The following is a 21,029-nucleotide window of genomic DNA, read 5'->3' as shown; positions in this document are numbered from 1 at the left end:
CTGTCACATTTGATCTGCCCTTTCGCAGATCTGCCTTTTCTCAGATCCTTTCTCATATCCTTAGAGGCCAGTGCTGATCTGCATGTCTGCATTACAAATATTGGAATCTTTTCCTTGTTCTGATTTTGGTGCCAGAAAGGACAGCGGTTGGTTTGCTTGGCTTTTGTCTAGCCATTAAGCACTATAGCTCTGAAGCAAATTTGGTAGAAGAAAGCTTTTACTCCCCTCACCCTTTAATTTTAGTTTGTATTTGCAAACTTTGTAAGGTGGGAATCTCTTTTGGTTTATGGGGAAAAGGTGATCGTGCTTAAATTATGAGTTACATTTATTCAGAGTTTGCTTTACTGTCTCCTGGTGGTTGACTGTAAATCAGGGTGTCTCAGCAGTGGCACAGTAACATTTGGGCTGGATAATTCTGTTTTAGGGGACTGTCCTGTGCACTGTAGGATCTAGCAGCATCCCTGGCCTCTGCCCACTAGATGCAAGAAACTCCCCCCGCCCCCCCAAGTTGTGACAACCAACAATGTCCACAGATATTGTCAAATGTCTCTTGGGGGGCAAAGTCACTCCTAGCTGAGAACCACCACTCCGAATCCTTAAAGCAGACCTACTGACCACAGTTGTTTGTGAGCTAACCACAAGTAAGCTGCTGCCATACTTGACGTTGTGTTTCTCTGAATCCTTAAAAGTTTTTCTTTTATTCTGACGGATGTTGCTTCAGTTCCCTAATCCTGGGGATCTTACTGTCATCCCCGAAGAGTTGTGCCAGGATGAGCAGAGATGATGGTACATGTGATGTGTTCCTGGAATCCAGAAGACTTGTTCTTAATGGACCTGCCCCTTAATGGACTTTAATAGACTTTCTCAGAAAAACTGCGTGTGGAATCTAGGCCAACACATATTTGATATGAGGCATTCAGCTCTAAGTCTTCCAAAGGACAAGCAGGTCCTCTTGATTGGATTTACTCTGTAATTAGACAAAAAGTTTGGCTACGTTCTAGGTATCAAATCATGATCATTTTAGTTTTTAATTGTTGTTTCTTGTTTTTATTTATTTATAAATTTATTTATTTTATTTATTTATTTTTGGCTGTGTTGGGTCTTTGTTGCTGCACACGGGCTTTCTCTAGTTGTGGCGATCAGGGGCTACTCTTTGTTGCGGTGCGCAGCCTTCTCGTTGCGGTGGCTTCTCTTGTTGCGGAGCATGGGCCCTAGGCACGCGGGCTTCAGGAGTTGTGACACTTGGGCTCAGTAGTTGTGGCGCACAGGCTTAGTTTCTCTGCAGCATGTGGGATCTTCCTGGACCAGGGCTCGAATCCGTGTCCCCTGCACTGGCAGGTGGATTCTTAACCACTGCGCCACCTGGGAAGCCCTTGTATCTTGTTTTTTTTTTTTTCTGTGGTACGCGGGCCTCTCACTGTTGTGGCCTCTCCCGTTGCGGAGCACAGGCTCCGGATGCACAGGCTCAGCGGCCATGGCTCACGGGCCCAGCCGCTCCACGGCATGTGGGATCTTCCCAGACCGGGGCACAAACCCGTGTCCCCTGCATCGGCAGGCGGACTCTCAACCACTGCACCACCAGGGAAGCCCTGTATCTTGTTTTTAGACTAAGGTTTTTTGTAGGGTTGTCAAGTTTGGCTGATAAACAGCTTGCATTTTTGCACACAACATGGTGCTGTGATGATTTAGCAGAGAGGTTGCTTACTTATGTTCATACACATGACAAGTGGTAGAATTGGAATCTGAACGCAAGTTTTTCTGGTTGACTTCAAAGCCATGCTTTTTCCTCTGTACCAGCGCCTGTCAAAATTTAATGTGCATAGGACTCGGGGATCTTGTTAAAATGCAGGTCGGTCCTGACTTGGCAGGTTTAGGGAGGGCTGCATTTCTGCATTTCTGGCAGAGTCCCAGATGATGCCCGTGTTGCTGGTCTTTGGATTGTATTTTGAGTACTGGAGCTCTGTAGTATGTTCTTGGATTGTTAATTGTGCTGTAGGTAATCCTCCTGGTGGTTAACTCACAAAATTGGTCATCTACAATTGAATAGTCAAGAATTGGATGTTTCACGGATTTTTTTTCTCATTTTAAGCTATGTGTATTCCCTGGTAGAGCCGAGGGACAGCTGTACTCACCTGAACTGGCAGCGTTGCAGGTCTGTGTTAAGTGAATGCCGGGCACATTAGGACAGTAACATGAATGACCTGAGGGTAGCTTGTGGGGCAAGCGTTCGAGTGAACAGCTGCCGTAGTCTGCTGATTCTGGGGTGGACGTTAGTTTACATTTCCACATCTCTGAAATTGGGTGTTTCCTAAGATAGACAGCATATCACCAAGGTTGGCATTTGTCTTCGGCTACTTCTGGCCACCCTCCCACTCCCTGAGGTAGAGCCAGGCAGATACCATGGTGAGCACGTGGCCTTCTCCCCCTTCTTGCTCCTCTCTTTTTCCTGACCCAGGGTTCAGTGCCTTTGTTCTGTCACTGCTGAACCCGAGCTTGGGAGGTCTGGGCTACAAGCTCAGGGATTTTTATATTGGTCAAAAGTGCTGCAGGGCAGGGCTTCCCTGGTGGCGCAGTGGTTGAGAGTCCGCCTGCCGATGCAGGGGACGCGGGTTCGTGTCCCGGCCCGCGAAGATCCCATGTGCCGCGGAGCGGCTGGGCCCGTGAGCCATGGCCGCTGAGCCTGCGAGTCCAGAGCCTGTGCTCCGCAACGGAAAAAAGTGCTGCAGGGCAAGATGGGTTTCTCTGCCTATTGCTTGGCTCTCTGTAGTAGCAAATCTGTTACAGATTTTCCCTTGTCTTGGTAGGAACTCCTCCAGGACTGAGGTAAAGTTTTAAAAAGCTCTTTATTAAACATTCTAAATGATAAACTTTCACATCTTTATTGTTTGGCAGCATTTTTATTTCTTGATGGTACACAAATTAGTAATACATTTTCCATGGGGCTTTCGTTGGATGAGATTTATAAACATAATCGAAGTTTAGCAGAGAAGCACTGATTTGGAGTTGGGGTTATTAGTTAGAGTCTAGCTCTGCCACTTGCCAGTCGTCCACATGTAAAGTGAAAGTTGACTGATCTCCAAGGCCCTTCTGGCTCTGAACTAATTGGATTCTAAGTGTGCTAGAATGAATTAATTGAAATATGACGACTCTGCCTTAAGAACACAGAAGAAGTGATTACTTTTGACGAGGTTGGGGAGTGACAGGAGGCATCTGAACTGGGTCTCCAGGGGGAGAATAATGTGGTAGAGGAATAGGAGAAAGAGTATTTTAAGCCGAAGGGACCATACTCGTGAGGTCATGGGAGTACCTTTGAAACCATTCATAAACTTTTAGACTCTGGATAAAATTACATTCCTTATGCTACATGGAGGTTAGCCTCATTACAAGTAAGGTGTTTTGTTAAAAGTAAGATGACCCTTCTTGGCTTTCCAAAAAGGTGATTGCTCAAGAAGTACTCTTTGTTTCTGGTTTTTGAGAATAAAATGATGGTTCCTCACTAGCTGGATTAATTAGGTATAGAAACCGTAAAAATAAAATGAGCTATCAAAGTACTGAGTATGTTCATCCTTGTTTATTTGAGTTATCAGGGACAAGGTGAATAATAAAGCCACTACCTATGTTATAGTAAACTATGCTTATCTGAGGCAGGTTTAAATAATTTTTAAAATCATAATGTAGTTCTACCATTTGGGCACTAATCTCTGTTTTGTGAAGAAATTACTGCTTTTCATAGTGGGTCACTTTGGATAGAGATTCTTTGAATCGGGAATTTCTTTGGACACAAAAGCTGTTAGTTTTACTGGATCAGGTACACCTTGAAAGAAAAACCTCTTGTAAGTGTAGTCAGTGTTGCAGGTAGGAATTGGAAAAGTGAAGTAATAAGTAATTAACCTCAACCGGAACAAAGGACTGTCCTTTGTTCTTTTATACCAAAGAGAAAAGCCTTAAAATTGGGGGTCAGAAATTACATAGACTCAAGGGAGTTCTGAGTTTGGTTTTAAAGGGGATTCCAGGGCTGAGAATCATAATCTCAGTTCTACTCTGCCACCTTGTGTTCTCTTGGGAAACTTATGTTTAATTTCCCTAGACTGTGTTTCTTGCATACGTAAAATAATCCTCAGCTTTAGCTTGTTTCACAGAAAAATTAGTTAGCAAATGAATACAGCTTAAAATGTGAAATCTTTATACATTTGCTGAAACATGAGGCAATTTCTGTTCCTAAAAGGCGTATGCTAGATTTTACAAGTGGTAGGTAAGCCGGCGAAATTATTCAGGACGTTTAGCCACAGTCTGCTTTGACCTAAAGGCAGTTATGCTTTTGCATTGAACGATGCAGCATTGACCGTTAAGTGTTTTTCCTTCCTCTTTGCAGGTGGTCCGTACTGAGAAGAACAGTTTGAACAATCGATTCCTGCCCTGGAATGAAATCGAGACAGAGGCCATCCTGTCTATTGATGATGACGCTCACCTCCGCCACGATGAAATCATGTTTGGGTTTCGGTGAGGAGCTGATTTTCAATTACGAAACACTTTTGTTTGCAAGTGACAGGAAACTAACTCAAAACCTGGATTAGGCAGCCAAATGAATTTCAAAGCTGATAGTAACTGAGACATCTCATTGGGCTTAGATATCCCACTTTGAGGGAACAGTACAGGTGAGGGAATGGAGTAGATCAGGGCCACTCAGAGTGTGTCCTGGACTGGTACGCTGGCCCATGAACAGTTTATTACCTGTCCACAGTGAGGTAAGTACAAAAATTGAGAGTAGGCATTTAGAAACTTTAAAATATTTACCATGACATCCAAGTGTGAACTTTTTTCTTATAATTCATTTTTTGGGTAACATTTATTGAATATAATTCATACATCATACAGTTCACTCATTTAAGTGTACCATTCAGTGGTTTTTAGTATAATTACAGAGTTGTGCAGCCATCACCATAATCTAGTTTAGAAATCTTCATTACCACCAAAAGGAATCCAGTACCCATTAGCAGTCATTCCCCATTTTTCTCCAGCTCCTCTCAGACCTTGGCAACCATGAATGTACTTTGTTTCTCTATAAATTTTCCTTTTACAGACTTTCCATATACATGGTACCATATAATATGTGCTCTTTGGTAACTGGTTTCTTCACTTAACATAGTGTTTTCAAGGTTCATCCGTCTTGTAGCATCTGTCAGTACTTCATCCATTTTGTATGGATGTACACATTTTGTTTGTCCATTTATCCACTGATAGACATTTGGGTTGTTTCTACTCCTTGGCTATTGTGATTAGTGCTGCTATGAACATTCACGTACAAGTTTGTATATGAACATTTCCTTTCTCTTAGATATATACCTTGGAGTGGAACTGCTGGATCATATAGTATCTCTTCGTTTAACATTTTGAGGAACTATACTCCTGTTTTCCAAAGTGGCTGCACCATTTTATATTGTACCAGCAGTGAATAAGGGTTCCATTTTCTCCGCATCCTTGTCAACACTTGTTATTTTCCATTTTTTATTTATAGCCCTCCTACTGGGTGTGAAGTGGTATTTCAATGTAGTTTTGACTTGCATTTCCCTAATGACTCATGTTATTGGCTATCTTTTCATGTGCTTAATAACAACGTCTATTGAGATCCTTTGCCCATTGTTATTTGGGTGGTCTTTTAATTATTGAATTGTAAGAGTTCTCTAGAACTCTTACATTCTAGATCCAAGTCCCTTATCAGAGATATGATTCGCAAATTTTTTCTCCTGTTCTGTGGGTTGTCATTTCACTTTCTTGATGGTGTCCTTCAAAGCACAAAAGCTTTTCATTTTAATGAAGTCCAGTTTGTCTATGTTTTCTGTGGTTACTTGTGTTTTTGATGTCATATGTAAGAAACCATGTGATTCATTTTTATTGTATTTTACAGAAGCATGAATAAGCCAGGGGAACATTACTTGTTTGCCACAGGTAGTTTGAGAAGCACTGGAGTTGATACCCTTGGAGATCTTGTTCAAATTAAGTACAGATCCAGGATGGAGAACTCTTTTTCTCTGTGCTTTTGTTCCATTCACTGAAAGCCTGGCCTGACCCCTAGCTTTCAGGCTTCCTTTGGTTTAAGTGGATAAGTGCAGATGCTCAGATGAAAGGAGCAGTGGCTTTATTGCTGTATTTGTCTTAGGTCCATCTATAAAGAATTATTTGACATATTTCTGACAAATCAGAACATCTGTTCTTCCTCTCCCTCACCCAGCCTCTCATTTCCTTTGACTTCTTCCTCCTACTATATTATTGAGGCAAGAGTCTGTTGTTAGCAGTGATAAAAATCCCACTGGAATGTGTTCCTCTGTACCATGACCGTAAGAAGCCAGCTCTCTTTACTTGTTTTTACGAAAGGAAAAAAAGCCATGTGATGGTTCCAGAAATGGGCTTTTGCCATCACAGTTGTCGTTATTAATGGTGGTGGGGAGGGGAGGGAAGGTGGTGTATTTCTGGTACAGCATGATGCAGTTTAGAGCCTGCTAAAGGACTGGGAGCTGTGAACAGAGTCATGGGATGTTAACAGGAGAATTGCCAATCAGCGCTAGATCCCAAGAATGATTAGATAAAGGGTCCTGCTTTGATGAGTTTGAAGCTTATTAAGATAGCTGGCACTTGCTATCTTCTATGGCTCTTGATTTAGGAAGATTTTTTTTTTAAATTAATTATTTATTTTTGGCAGCGTTGGGTCTCTGTTGCTGTGCATGGGCTTTCTCTAGTTGTGGCGAGCAGGGTCTACTCTTCGTTGCAGTGTGCGGGCTTCTCATTGCGGTGGCTTCTCTTGTTGCGGAGCACGGGCTCTAGGCGCGCAGGCTTCAGCAGTTGTGGCATGCAGGCTTCAGTAGTTGTGGTGTGTGGGCTCAGTAGGTGTGGCTGGTGGGCTCTAGAGCTCAGGCTCAGTAGTTGTGGCATGTGGGCTTAGTTGCCCCACAGTATGTGGGATCTTCCCAGACCAGGGCTCGAACCCGTGTCTCCCACATTGGCAGGTGGATTCTTAACCACTGCGCCACCAGGGAAGTCCCTAGGAAGATCTTTGATCTTTTCCATTTGTCAACAGATTTCCAAGTGGTGAGAGAATAATAGGAAGCCTTATGACTGATGATATTGAGTATCTTTTCATGTGCTCAGTGACTGTTTGTATATCTTCTTTGGAGAAGTGTCTATTCAGATCCTTTGCCTTTTTATTATTGAGCTGTAAGAGTCTCCTAACAATCATTTGAAATTTGAGGTTTAGCCTCTGGTTATGACTGGTGAATTATCTCTGGCTCGACTTCTAAACCTTTTATTGTCCTGACTCTGTTCTCATTTGTTTGGGCATCCTTTGATCTAAAAACTTTGTTTTCGAATTAGAGTTTTCATCTTTTCCAGATTAGACTTTTAAGGAACCTCCATACTGTTCTCCATAGTGGCTGCACCAATTTACATTCCCACCAACAGTGTGGGAGGGTGCCCTTTTCAAAAAGATAAATGCACCCCAATGTTCATTGCAGCACTATTTACAGTAGCCAAGACATGGAAGCAGCCTAAGTGTCCATCAACAGATAAATGGAGAAAGAAGCTGTGGTGTATGTATATACAGTGGAATACTACTCAGCCATAAGAAAAGAATGAAATAATGCCATTTGCTGCAACCTTGTTGGACCTAGAGATTATCATACTTAGTGAAGCAAGACAGAGAAAGGCAAATAACGTGATATCACTTATATGTGGAATCTAAAAAAATGATGCAAGTGAATTTACTTACAAAACAGAAATAGACTCACAGACATAGAAAACAGTCTTATGGTTACTGTTTAGGGGGAAACTGGGGGGAGGGATAAATTAGGAATTTGGGATGAAAAGATATACACTACTATATATAAAATAGATAACGAGGACCTACTATATAGCATGGGGAAGTATATTCAATATCTTGTAATAACCTATAATGGAAAAGAATCTGAAAAATAATATATATATATATATGTATAACTGAATCACTTGTAAATCAACTGCACTTCGATTTTAAATAAATAAATAAATAGAAATTCTTCCTCTGGCAAAAGATAATATGGATCTTGGCAAGCTTCAGCTTACACAGCAAGGAAGGAAACAGGTATGTTCTTAAGGGACAGATAAAGAGACCCAAGAGAACTGAAAACTTACGTCTGTACAGGAGCAGTACATGAATGTTCGTAGCAGCATTATTTATAAGAGTCAATGAGTCTAAATATAATTCTACTTACATGAGGCATCCAGAGTAGTCAGATTCATAGAGACAGAAAGTAGGTGGTGGCTGCCTGGGGCTGGAGGAGGGCAAGAATGCCGAGTTAGTGTTCAGTGGGTCAGAGTTTCAGGCTGGGAAGGTGAAGAAATTCTGGAGATTGATGATCATACAACAGTGTGAATATACTTAATGCCATCGAACTGTACACTTGAAAATGATTAAAATGGTAAATTTTATGTTACATACATTTTGCCACACACCAAAAAAATCAGTTGTCAAAAAAAACTAAAAGAAGTATAAACAGCCCAAATGTCCAACAACTGATGAATGGATAAACAAACCGTGGTGTATGCATACAATGGAATATTATTTGGCAACAAAAATGAATGAAGTTCAAGGGTGAACCTGCTACAGCGTGGGTGAACCTTGAAAACAGGCTAAGTAAAATAAGCTAGTCACATAATATATGAGTCCATTTATATGAAATGTCCACAACAAGCAAATCTGTGGAGACAGAAAGTAGATTAGTGGTTGCCGTGGGATGGGGAGGGGGAAAATGGGGAGGGACTGCTAATGGTTATGGAGTTTCTTTTTGGGGTGATGAAAATATTCTGAAATGAGGTAGTGGTGATGGTTGCATAGCTCTGTGAATATACTAAAACCCAGTGAGTCGTACACTTTTAAGCTAGTGAGTTTTATGGTATGTGATTTATGTCTCAGTAAACTTTATTTTCAAAAAAGGTGATAGTGTAAGCTGTATGAGGAGGGATGGGGTTGTGGACTGGAAGGTAGGTCTGTCTTCCTGGATCCAAGTATCTCTGTCATCTTGTCCCAGAATTTTTTAATTCCACCACTGGATCTGATATTGATCTTTTTCTCTGTTTGCCATTGCTCTGCTTTGAGGTTTCTTTTCCAAAGGGAGCTAATCAAAACCTTTTTCCTTCACCATGGTTTGGTACACATTCCTTAATATTTTATTTTGGAGAGGAGGAAAAGGCTTACATAATATCATAGAAACATGGAATTTGGAAAAGACTATTGTTTTAGATGGTCAGGAAGCAAAATCTCACCTTATTTTTTAAATACATTTTTTGATTATTAGTTGATTTTACCCTTTATTTTCTTACTACATTTCAAATCATTTGGTTCTTAATGAACCAGAGGGAGAAACATGGAAATACAACCAAGAAGGATGAGCCTGTCTCTTTGTGTGACGTAGTCCATATTACTTTAATGTACTCAATATCTTTAATATACTGATCTTTATTCAAAACCATTTGCCTAAGTTTTGAAGATCAGAAAAATCAGTTTTAAATTAAATATTAGCAGTAACATGACCTTTTGCTTCATTCAGGTAACTTATTAAATCGTTTTGAGTCTCATAGGATTGCAAGAAAAAGAAATCATCGTTATTTAAAATAATGTAAATATTTGAGTTGTCAGGTTTTTTTTAACTTGACTATATTAATATGGAAATGATGGGCCACAGTTTGTGCCATGAGAAGGTTGAATTGATGCACTTATTTCAGAGGTGATAGTATGTAAATCTGAAATGTTAACAGAAGAACGTTAGTCGTGACTCACATTCTTCAGTGGAATAGTATCTTGATTTCATTATTTTAAAATTTCTCTTTAGTTATTTGGCAAAGTTGAATTTATCCAGTGAATTTTCTTTAAGTTTGAGCTATAGAATTACCTTTGAAACTTTTTCCCTAACATATTTTGTAGGTAATTGGAACATTAACACAGTTAAAAAATTAATTCATTAAAGATAAGGTGTACTGGGAGTTCCCTGGTGGTCTGGTGGTCCGGATTCCACACTTTCACTGCCGGGGCCCTCAGTTCCTGGTCAGGGAACTGAGATTCCACAAGCCGCATGGTACAGCCAAAAAAAAAAAAAAAAAAAAGAGGATAAGGTATACATACCAAAGCATGATCTATGATACTGCACATAGGTTGAAAATACTTAATGCAGCATAATTTGAATATAATGTTAAGGAACTGGTTATGTGTAACACTTTTATACTTAAATTGATAGCATTATTTATAATTGATATTTTAACATGCCTAACTTTCCGATTCCACTGAGACCTTACTATCTGAAAGTCCTGATGCCTCATCCCAAGGACTTGAGCCTTTACTTGTATTTGTCTGGTGCTTGTGCTTCCATGCTGATTTTTTCCTTATTATTTAACATAATTAATACCTAGTTGGGCATCGACAGCCTTTAACAAATTGGATATGTTGCCTTTTGATATCATGTAGCAAAGGATAGTCTACCTTATTAAAAACTGTATATATTGACTTAAATCAGCCAAATCTGATAATTAAAATAGTGTTTCACATTCTTTCTTCTGCTGATATTTCGGGACTAGTAGGATCGATAAGCATTTGAAGAGATCAGTATCTTTAGGAGTATTGATATAGCATTTGGATATGCCATTGGTATTTATTAGCAATCCTTACATTCTGTAAATGTCAAAATGTATTATTAAAACATCTTAGAGCTTTTTAGGTTAGTAATTGGGAGTCAGTTTTAGGAGATAAATCGGGACAGAGGTAGGGATTTGGGTGGGATGTGGCAGAAAGCCCATTTAGACAGCTGCGAAGTTGTGATAGAAGTTGTAGTGTCTCATCTGTTGGACTAGATTAGTCGCTTTCAAACTTAATAGGAGAGGAACTCTTTTGACCTGAAATCTTACGTGTTTTAGGAGTTGAAGTTCCATGAGTGATGAAGGAGTTTCTTAGGCAGTTTAAATCACCGTTGGGCTGAGGTGGAGTGGGGAGGTGTGATGGTCTATTGTTTATGGGACCCCCGAAGCACTTCTGCAAGCATGTAGGGTGCTGTGGAACATAAGTGCTTTCAGCTCTGTGATTTTAGCCTGTGAAACTGATTTTATTTGTTGTACCTTACCTATAAATTTGAGGATGTTATAAAGGTTTATTCTGGAAACGTTGAATTCTCAATTTATTTCTTGCATTTATGAAGTCTTTCATTTGTATGGTTCTATAGACCACTTCTTTTCATGCTGTAGGTTTCTACCTGAGCTCTGCTCAAATCAGGAATTAAGACTGTTGCACCTAACTCCAGGCAGCAGTCTCCTATTTAGACCAGTGGTCTCTAAGCTTTTTTTTTTTTTTTTCTTCTGGCCGTGCCGTGCGGCATGTGGGATCCTAGTTCCCCAACCAGGGATCCAACCCCAGTCCTCTGCAGTGGAAGCACACAGTCTTATCCACTGGACCACCAGGGAATTCCCCTCTAAGCTTTTTTTTATAGTGTACCCGCTCAGTAAAAGAGAAGTAAGTATGCAATACACATAAATTATATACAAGTCCTAATATGTCATACACATTAAAAATAAACCGTTTTAGAAATTAAATAAGATTAAAAATAAATAGATATAAAAATCATCTTCTTCCTGCTTCTTAGCAGATTGCTATACTTATCCCATTCTGGAGACCCTTTAATGCCTTAGACCCTTAGATCCTTAGATCCTTTCTGTGTTATTCCAACTTTTTCCTTCTATAAGGGCTGGAGAGATGCTGGCTGCCAGAAGTTAGAGGATCAATAAACAGGTACTTATTAAGGAAGCTGTGGGTGACACTGTTTGTTTCTTTTTTTATGGCCACGTGGCTTGTGGGATCTTAGTTCCCCAACCAGGTATTGAACCTGCACCCTCAGCAGTGAAAGCACGGAGTCCCAACCACTGGACCGGAGGGAATTCCTGACACTGTTTGTTTTTATCCTTTTTATCTTGTGATTGATATGGTATATACAGTTGTTTATTTTTTTTTTAAAAGAAGTAACAGCCCAAAGAGAGTCTGCAAAATAGAGGCAATAATTTTAAACGTTTCTGATAACCTTAGAGCTTTGTACTCAGGAGTGTGCATATACTTGTATTTTTTGAGGGTGTGGAGAGAAGCACGGGACCGCATTGTGGGTTTCCCTGGCCGTTACCATGCGTGGGACATCCCTCATCAGTCCTGGCTCTACAACTCCAACTACTCCTGTGAGCTGTCCATGGTGCTGACAGGTGCTGCCTTCTTCCACAAGGTAAGAAAAAGCTGGTAGGATTGACACGAACTTGGTAAGAGTTGAGCCTTTGTGGGGCAGTGAAATGCTGCTTTAAAGTTAGCTCTGCTAGCGCTTCTTATATATCGCTTCTCTGCTAGAATTAAGTTATTTCTGTTTTTAAAGACAGTGATCAAGATGATTAGAGCAACGCTAGAATAAAAAGTCCGGATGAGAAGGCTGCCTGTATAATTGCACATAGGTCAATAGGAAAATCAGTATATCTTCCCGGGCACTGGCTCTCCCTCTGTAAAATTGAGGGCATTGGGCCAAAATGTTGTCCAGTTTCCCCACAACCATTCCAGACATGACCTGGTCAACAGAAGGCTGAACCTGGCCCTCTTCTGACTCAACCACCTCTATCCCAAGCCCCACCACAAACCTCTGTCTGTTGGGGCTCTGCAAGTTCTAGTTGATTCCTGAGAGCTTTTAATTTTCATGTTGCCTCACATCCTGGTTTTCGTTGAAAATTCACTGTGCAAATCCTTCCAGTCATTACTCCTCTCCTGTACTGTTGTCGCTAAACTGTTCTGTTTTCTTGCTCCTGACTCATCTTCCCTCTACATGTCATCTGTTCTGTAAAGTAGCCACTGGCCACATGTGGCTACTGGGCACTTGAAATATGACTAGTCAGTGTTGAGGTGTGCTCCACGTATAAAGTACGCAGCAGACTTTGAAAACTTAGCGTGAAAGAAAGAGTGTAAACTATCTCAGTAATTTTTTATATTGATTGTATGTGAAAGTGCAATTATTTTGGATACACTGGGTTAAATAAAATATATTACTAATTAATTTTACTGTTTCTTTTTATTTCTTAAAAACATGGCTACTAGAAAATTTAAAATGACAATTGTGACTCTCAGTATATTTCTGTTGGTTAGTGCTGCACTATACCTTCCCTCCCAAGTCCTCCCTCTGGGTTCTGAAGAATCCTTGTTTTGAGATCGCCAAACTGCCTCCACCCCCCACTTCACAGCACACCTCCTCCATCTCCTTGATCTGATTGAAACCTGACTTGTCTCCGAGGACAGTGCTTTCCTTTTATTCCTTCCAGGGCCAGTGATTGAAGCTACTCATTTCCCCCGATTTGTACTTTGGAGCAAGGTGTAGAGAACCATTTGCACTGCTTAGTGGTGACACTTCTAGACAGTTACTTCTCACCTGTCATGTAAAATCTCATTTGAGGTTCATGGTGTCTGTCTTGTTGCTCCATCTGCCAGCCTCCTACTAATCATCCCTTCATGGTCATCAAAGATGTTAGCACCTGGCCCATCACCCTGATCTCCGCTCCATGCCCTCCTGGAAGACCCCATCCAGCGCACTGTCTCCCTGTAATTGTTGAAGTATCACAGGGTTCTACTTCTGTCTAGCGCTCTTCTTTTTTTAATTTAATTTTTATTTTATATTGGCATAAGTTGATTTACAATGTTTTAGTTTCAGGTGTACAGCAAAGTGATTCAGTTATACATACACATATATCTATTCTTTTCCAGATTCTTTTCCCATATAGGTTATTACAGAATACTGTAATACAGAGTTAGAGTTCCCTGTGCTATACAGTAGGTCCTTGTTGATTATTTTATATATAGCTGTCTAGTGCTCTTCTTACTTTGTGTTTTCCTTAAATGTTCTCTTGTACTCTCAGTGTCTTGTGGCTTTTCTTAGCATCCGTAAGCTGGTGATTTCCGTCCTTATATTCCAGCCAAGGCCTTTCCTTGAGAGCTTTACTCGTGTATTTAATTGTTTTCAGGACATCCCCTGTATGTCCCTCTGGTACTTCAAGCTGAACTTTTCCCCAAAAAGCTGATTATCTCTCCCCGCACCCCACCTTCAAATCTTTTGTCCCTCATATATTTCACATCTCAGAGGTGACATCTTGCAAGTCTCCTCAGTTTTACTTTAAAAGTCATCTTACCGGGAGCATTTTGAACCAGCCTTGAGAGGTCATTACACTCTCGCTTTTTTTTTTTCTTTTTAAAATTTAATGTGTGAAGCTGCTATGCTCATCCCATTCTTGAACTTGGCTCTCATGATTATTTTCCAAACTTGTGGGCTTTGGTTGGGCTGTGAGTAGAATTAGAAAGCATCGGGCTGAGAAACCACACCTAACTAGGAGTCATTTATTTTCACACTGGTCATTTGAGAAAGAACCCCCAGTTTTAGCAGTGCATACTCACACCGTGAGAATTTACTTGTCTTCTGGAAAGTCTACCTTATCAAATTTCTGCTTGCTCTTTAAAGATGACAATAGTCAGATCCCTTTACTTTTTTTTTTTGTCTTTTTGTGTTTTTTTTTTTTGGCCACGCTGCGCAGCTTGCGGGATCTTAGTTCCCCAACCAGGGATCGAATCCTCAACCCCTGCAGTGGAAGCACAGAGTCTTAACCATTGGACCGCCAGGGAAGTCCCAGATCCCTTTACTTTTAAGTAATAAATAATTGACTTAATAAAACTTAGGTTTGTTTGTTTTTTTCTCTTTGAAAATCTAGGGCAAGGTTTACAAACTAGCTGCCCTGCCCCCTGGTGATGTCCTATACACTGCCAAGTTTTAAAAATCAGAGAATTTTACAAAAAGATCTGGACCTCAATGAAAATGGAGATCAGGTCATACTGGAGCAGGGTTCCTGCCTGGCACCAGCTGGCTGGAGCTGCATAGCCACCGTTCCCTGGAGGAGGACACGTGTGTGCTTACTTGTCCCGTGACTGTATTTTTCTTACAGCCGTTTCTTTAACATGTCTATTATTTATTTGCCTTCCTTGTTTGGCCCTTGAAAGCAACTAAGTTGGTCATCCCTAATCTAGAGCAATCAAGTTTTTTTTTTTTTTTATCCTAAGTGCCTATCAGTAAAATACTTTGGTATCTCACAAATGTATATATTTTTTTTTTTTTTTTTTTTTTTTTAGCGGTATGCGGGCCTCTCACTGTTGTGGCCTCTCCCGTTGCGGAGCACAGGCTCCGGACGCGCAGGTTCAGCGGCCATGGCTCACGGGCCCAGCCGCTCCGCGGCATGTGGGATCCTCCCAGACCGGGGCATGAACCCGTGTCCCCTGCATCGGCAGGCGGACTCTCAACCACTGCGCCACCAGGGAAGCCCACAAATGTATATATTTATTTATAAATTATAATATGCATACTACTGTACTTACAGAAATTTTTATAAGGTTGAGATAAAGATGAAAGAGTTTCACAGTAATATTCTCACTAAATGCTTAAATTTTAGTGAAAGCAATATGATTGAATATGCTTTATTATTTTTGAAAATCTTGATTCGACACTGTGTATTATGGCAACTCAGAGGTCTATTTCTAAATTAAGCATGTATTTTTTTTAATTTAACATCTTTATTGGAGTATAATTGCTTTACAATGGTGTGTTAGTTTCTGCTGTATAACAAAGTGAATCAGCTATATGTATACATATATCCCCATATCTCCTCCCTCTTGCGTCTCCCTCCCATCCTCCCTATCCTACTCCTCTAGGTGGACACAAAGCACCGAGCTGATCTCCCTGTGCTAAGCAGCTGCTTCTCACTAGCTATCTATTTTACATTTGGTAGTGTATATATATCCAAAATTAAGCATATTTCTGATACTTGGTTTTAATCACTGCCCCTGGAAGAAATACCTTATTGCCATGCTTCCTAAGTTGTGATACTTATCCACCAATTTGGTAGCATTTTGTTGAAATTGGACTAGAATTTCCATCTTCTACGATGCGTTCAGTTTTTTTTAGCAAACTAATGAGAAGATGTTACATTTTTATATTTTAGAGTAGGTTCTAAATTCACTGAAACTTTTCATTTAGAAGATTTTTAAACAGGTTACAAAAGTTTTTCTATATTTTAAAAATGATTTTTGGCATGAAAAAATAACATAATAGTGGCAATACTTCTAAACATTTGTTTTCATAATGCTTTCTCCGTATATTTTTAAGTCAGTTCTTTTTTCTTTTATAGTGTCACATTTCCCTTGATAAAGATATGGATTGTATTCAATTAATAAATATTCTCATTAGCCTACTGATGACAGTCACTGGCCATTTAAAGGGTACACAGATTTTAATCACCTGTCTTTTTGTAAAAGAAAAATGTGTAATTCATCTTTTAAGTTCACCATCTCTTAAGTACTTTGCCACAAGATAACCAGCAAACCACTCTTTGCACAAAAATTTTATGATTATTTCGCTATATAGATTCTACTATTTTAAGGTAGTAAGGTTTTATTAGGCACCTCACCTGTTCATCGTCAGCATATTGCAACACATCACCATTAACATTTGCTGTTTTATGGCATTTGCCCATTTCTGTGGTGTAAATATTCTTACCATGGCCGAGTTCAAGTTATCAGTATAAGTCAATGAACATGGTGTTTGGAAGAGATGGGCAGGTCCATGCCAGTTATATAGTATTTTCACCATACAGATATGATAGACATAAACAGCCTCAAGATGACAGTTAATGTGGGACATCCCTGGCGGTACAGTGGTTAAGACTCTGCACTTCGACTGCAGGGGGCACGGGTTTGATCCCTGGTTAGGGAGCTAGGATCCCGCATGCCATGAGGCATGACCAAACAATTAAAAAACAAAAAAAAGATGACAGTAAATGTAATAAATAATTGAAAATGTATTAATTAGTTAACTAATAAATGATGAGCTTTAGGTATTTATTGGCTTTTACTGTAACTTTTAGTATAACTTATTTAATTTTAAGTATGTGTAATTATATTTTTAATGGCTACTTTTCATAACAAGCTCACAAAATTCTTAAATAGTCTCACAAAACCCCTGAAAATTTAGCAGTCGACATTCACTGGCAGGTTTGGGCTAGCACAAACCATTCTGTGGGCCTTGCAGGGCATTTTAAGAACTTAGGCTTTTACTCTGAGTGAGATGAGAAGCCTTTCAGGGGTTTGGAGTAAAGGAGAGATGAGCTCAGTTGGACTTGTGTGTTTTTTTGTTTTGTTTTGTTTTGTTTTTTTGCGGTACGCGGGCTTCTCACTGTTGCGGCCTCTCCCGTTGCAGAGCACGGGGTCCGGATGCGCAGGCTCAGCGGCCATGGCTCACGGGCCCAGCCGCTCCGCGGCATGTGGGATCCTCCCGGACCGGGGCACAAATCCGTGTCCCCTGCATCGGCAGGCGGACTCTCAACCACTGCACCACCAGGGAAGCCCTGGACTTGTGTCTTAACACGATTGCTCTGCTGTGCTGAGAATGGACTGTAGGGAGGAAAATATGGCAGCAGGGAGGCTGTTTAGGGGACTGTATGAATAATGCGGGCCAGAGGTGTTGGTGGCTTGGAGCAGGGGGTAGCCGATGCCAATAGTGAGAAGTGAGGCACGGAGGGATCGGATGTCTCATGGCTCAGTGACTTATTGAGGTCTGAGAAGATAACCAGGCTTTCCCCCTTGCATATCCCTTATTGCCTGTGTCAGAGAGAGAGTAGGCTGTTCAGCTGAACTAGTGTCCCACCTAATTTGATAAATCTTTATATTGTTGCAGAATCACTGTGGTACCAAGGAGATTACACGACGTTCTGATTCTCAAAGGGGGTGATAAGGGCAATTTGGACGGGCTGATTCTTCACTGCAGAAGGTCTGCCTTGCAGGGTGTTTAGCATCCCTGGACCCGACTCCCTAAATGCCAGTGGCGCTTCTCAGTGCTTGCCATACCCCACCTCCCACCACAGCACCCTTCCTTTTGAGCATATTTTTGCTGAAAGCTAAAGAACTGTGGCCTCTGACAAAGTATGTGATTCTGTTTCTACCCGACAGTATTATGCCTACCTGTATTCTTACGTGATGCCCCAGGCCATCCGAGATATGGTGGACGAATACATCAACTGTGAGGACATCGCCATGAACTTCCTCGTCTCTCACATCACTCGGAAACCCCCCATCAAGGTGAGGTCCTCTCACTTACGGGACTGGGGTCACACGTGTACTTAATTCACTTATTTTGTAGTTGTGCGGTGGGTAACAACCGTACCTCAGAGTCCTCATCCATAAAATGGGGACGATGACGCCGCCAACTAAATAAGATCGTCTTAGGGTTAATTGAGCTGTTCATACAGGGGCTCTTCACTTCCTAGGCGTAAATGGATAGAAATCAGAGGGTTTGGAACTTGAATGGGAAAAATATTACATCTTTAATTTTCACTAATCTCAAACTGGAATTTATCCTTTTTATCAGTTATGAAACAGGCTATAATTCATAAGAGTATTTGCAGTAACTGTTATTTGTCACCAGCAGAACTCATAGGTATTTTCGTATCATGTTACATTTGTTGCCACATCTTGAAGTATTGTTTATGTTCATTACTGCTTTGAAATTATGGTAGTTATTAACTTTACCGTAGATCTTGTTAACTTAATAAGATAAAATAATAAAAGTGCACACATTTCTATATTTCAGTATAACTTGTTTCCTTTGTAATCTCACGTATTTTATGCATTTAAAAGCATTTGAGGAGTGCACAGGCTTCACCAGACTGCCAAACCAGAGTGCCAGCGGTGTCCATGGCACACACAGTTTAAGAACTTCTCAGTTAAGGTGTGTAAAGCTCTAAGAATAGTGCCTGGCACATAAGTACTTTATAAGGTATTTACACAAAAGCAAAAGTACCCTCAAAATTCTAGAAATTTGAGTTCTGTTTTTTGTCTTTGAGTTGAATAGATTTGACCATAATATAACCAGTTTCATACTCAGTGCACAGAAGGACCAGTTCCATCACCCACTCTGTCATTACTGCAGATTCAGACAAGTGAAAGGTCCCCTGGTGACGGTTAGGGTAGGCCTGGTAAAGGCCTTGTAACAATTAATACTAGAGAATCTGTCCATTCAAATTAATAGTATTTATGACTAGGCTCTGTCAGTGTTTATGCTGTGGATTCACAGCTGATATCCTTAGGTTAATGTCAAAGAGTATATTATTTAATTTTATAAAATAGTTTACCTTCATGGATATCATTAGTCCAATGAGTAAATAATAATTGGGTGCATATTTCATTGTTCTTACATTTTGAAAGTAAGTTCTAGACCAAGTAACCACTAGTGTGGCTCAGGGTTATAACTTAACTCCTGAATTACCCCATAGTTTCTTCGACTCCTTAGCCTTCTGCCAAAGCCTCACAAAAGAAGAAGAATTAGCAAAATGATGCACCAGATTGTGTTTGTTTTTTTTTTTTTTTGCGGTACGCGGGCCTCTCACCGTCGTGGCCTCTCCCGTTGCGGAGCACAGGCTCCGGACGCACAGGCTCAGCGGCCATGGCTCACGGGCCCAGCCGCTCCGCGGCATGTGGGATCTTCCCGGACCAGGTCACGAACCTGTGTCCCCTGCATCAGCAGGCGGACTCTCAACGTTGCACTGCGCCACCAGGGAAGCCCAGATTATGTGTTTTTTAAACCTGTGAATGATGATAGTACTTTTTATATAAAAATAGCATGTTTTCCAGGTATAGTGGTAGATCTGATATTAAACAATGAAAAGCACACTTCTTTGTAAACTTTAAAGTAGGGAAGCAAGGGTCTTAGAGGTTAATGACTAGTGCAGTTTTCTATTCCTTATTTATCCTTTCTTGTGTAGCCAGGGACTGGACTCCAGCCAAGACGTATGCTTTCTATTTATACCTCCCTAGTAGATCAGAAAACATTATCCATGAAAATTTAAAGTATCTGAGGGATTAGGTACCTAATAATATCATCAGTCACTTGACACACTCACAGACATGGTGCATTTTTCATCTTCATGGAAGCGTGTTTGTTATATTATTAGGCCAGTGTTTCATCGAACATCTCTTCAGTGTAGAGAGTGAGATGGAAATAATTTGCACATGGTATACATAATTCTTCCCAAGTGAAAACTTGAAAAGTAAGTAGCCTCTGAATTTTCTTGATCTTATGGAAATATAAGAACAGTTCAAGATTAGGATGACTTTTTAAAATGAAAGGCTCAATAAGTTGAGCCTGTCTTCAAATTCTGAGTTAATTCCCTCACATTTTGAGTCCAGTTATTTACTTCATATTATAGAACCAGTTTAAGCTGAATATTTTCATTAACTTACCTAATTTTATCAGGTATATGTACTATTTTATGTTATAAAATAGTAATTTTTTTTGCTTTAAATACTTCAAATTGTCACTGTCCCCTCCCTTGTTATAATTAGGAAGGTATGACTTTTATATGATAGCAGTATTCTTTCAATAATGTTAATATCTTAACAATATTGACTGAATAAACAGGGAGTTAATTTCATATTATTGCTTTGAATAATGTACTGTTATCTTTTTGAGGAGGAAAAGATCTAGAATGTAAATAGGCTTCATTCAGAATAAAGGATTAAAAATTCATAAAGCATTGAGACGATAGATGGCTGGCTTAGGGGATAAGGAAGTAGAGAGAGGACGCATAGGTAAGCATCTTAATATTAATGTTGAGTAAGTTCTCAACATCTATTAATGATTTTCCTTACTGTTACTAAGCATAACTTCTCTTAGACTAAAATTACCTGGAATGTTCCTGGGTAAAATACAGTCCATGGTATTGCTTAAGTAAACAGTCAAGCTTCAACTTACAGTTGTTACTTTATTCCTCTTAATTTTTTGTATGTTTTATTATGTAATATATAAATATTAATATATATATATTTTAAATAAATACACTGAGGTTGCAATCTCAAAATTTTTTACTGATTGGTTACATGATTAAAAATGTTTATTTGGAAACCACTGCTTCAGTGA

General features: G+C 40.0%; 1 protein-coding gene across 10 annotated transcripts in view; it reads left to right on the top strand.

The window, feature by feature from the left end:
* The window catches only part of EXTL3 (exostosin like glycosyltransferase 3), a 123,371-nt gene that overhangs the window by 89,903 nt on the left and 12,439 nt on the right, over positions 1 to 21,029 (top strand). For 6 of the 10 annotated variants that reach the window (XR_012332370.1, XR_012332369.1, XR_012332371.1 and 3 more), the window contains 5 exons: positions 4,373 to 4,500; positions 12,131 to 12,275; positions 15,197 to 15,393; positions 17,316 to 17,885; positions 18,065 to 18,195. Coding sequence is in view for 3 of the 10 variants with exons in the window: in XM_033857596.2 (XP_033713487.1) it covers positions 4,373 to 4,500; positions 12,131 to 12,275; positions 18,065 to 18,193; positions 18,752 to 18,826 (477 nt within the window). In the remaining 7 variants the exon portion in view is untranslated. Of the gene's footprint in view, positions 1 to 4,372; positions 4,501 to 12,130; positions 12,276 to 14,607; positions 15,151 to 15,196; positions 15,394 to 17,315; positions 17,886 to 18,064; positions 18,196 to 18,751; positions 18,843 to 21,029 lie in introns of those variants that run through there. The other 4 variants (XR_012332372.1, XM_033857596.2, XM_033857593.2 and 1 more) reach the window with 4 other exon arrangements.

The sequence above is a fragment of the Tursiops truncatus genome, chromosome 6 (assembly GCF_011762595.2).
Source record: "Tursiops truncatus isolate mTurTru1 chromosome 6, mTurTru1.mat.Y, whole genome shotgun sequence".
Taxonomy (NCBI): domain Eukaryota; kingdom Metazoa; phylum Chordata; class Mammalia; order Artiodactyla; family Delphinidae; genus Tursiops; species Tursiops truncatus.
Note: the sequence above shows the minus strand (reverse complement) of the source record. Positions and strands in the feature narration are given on the sequence as shown.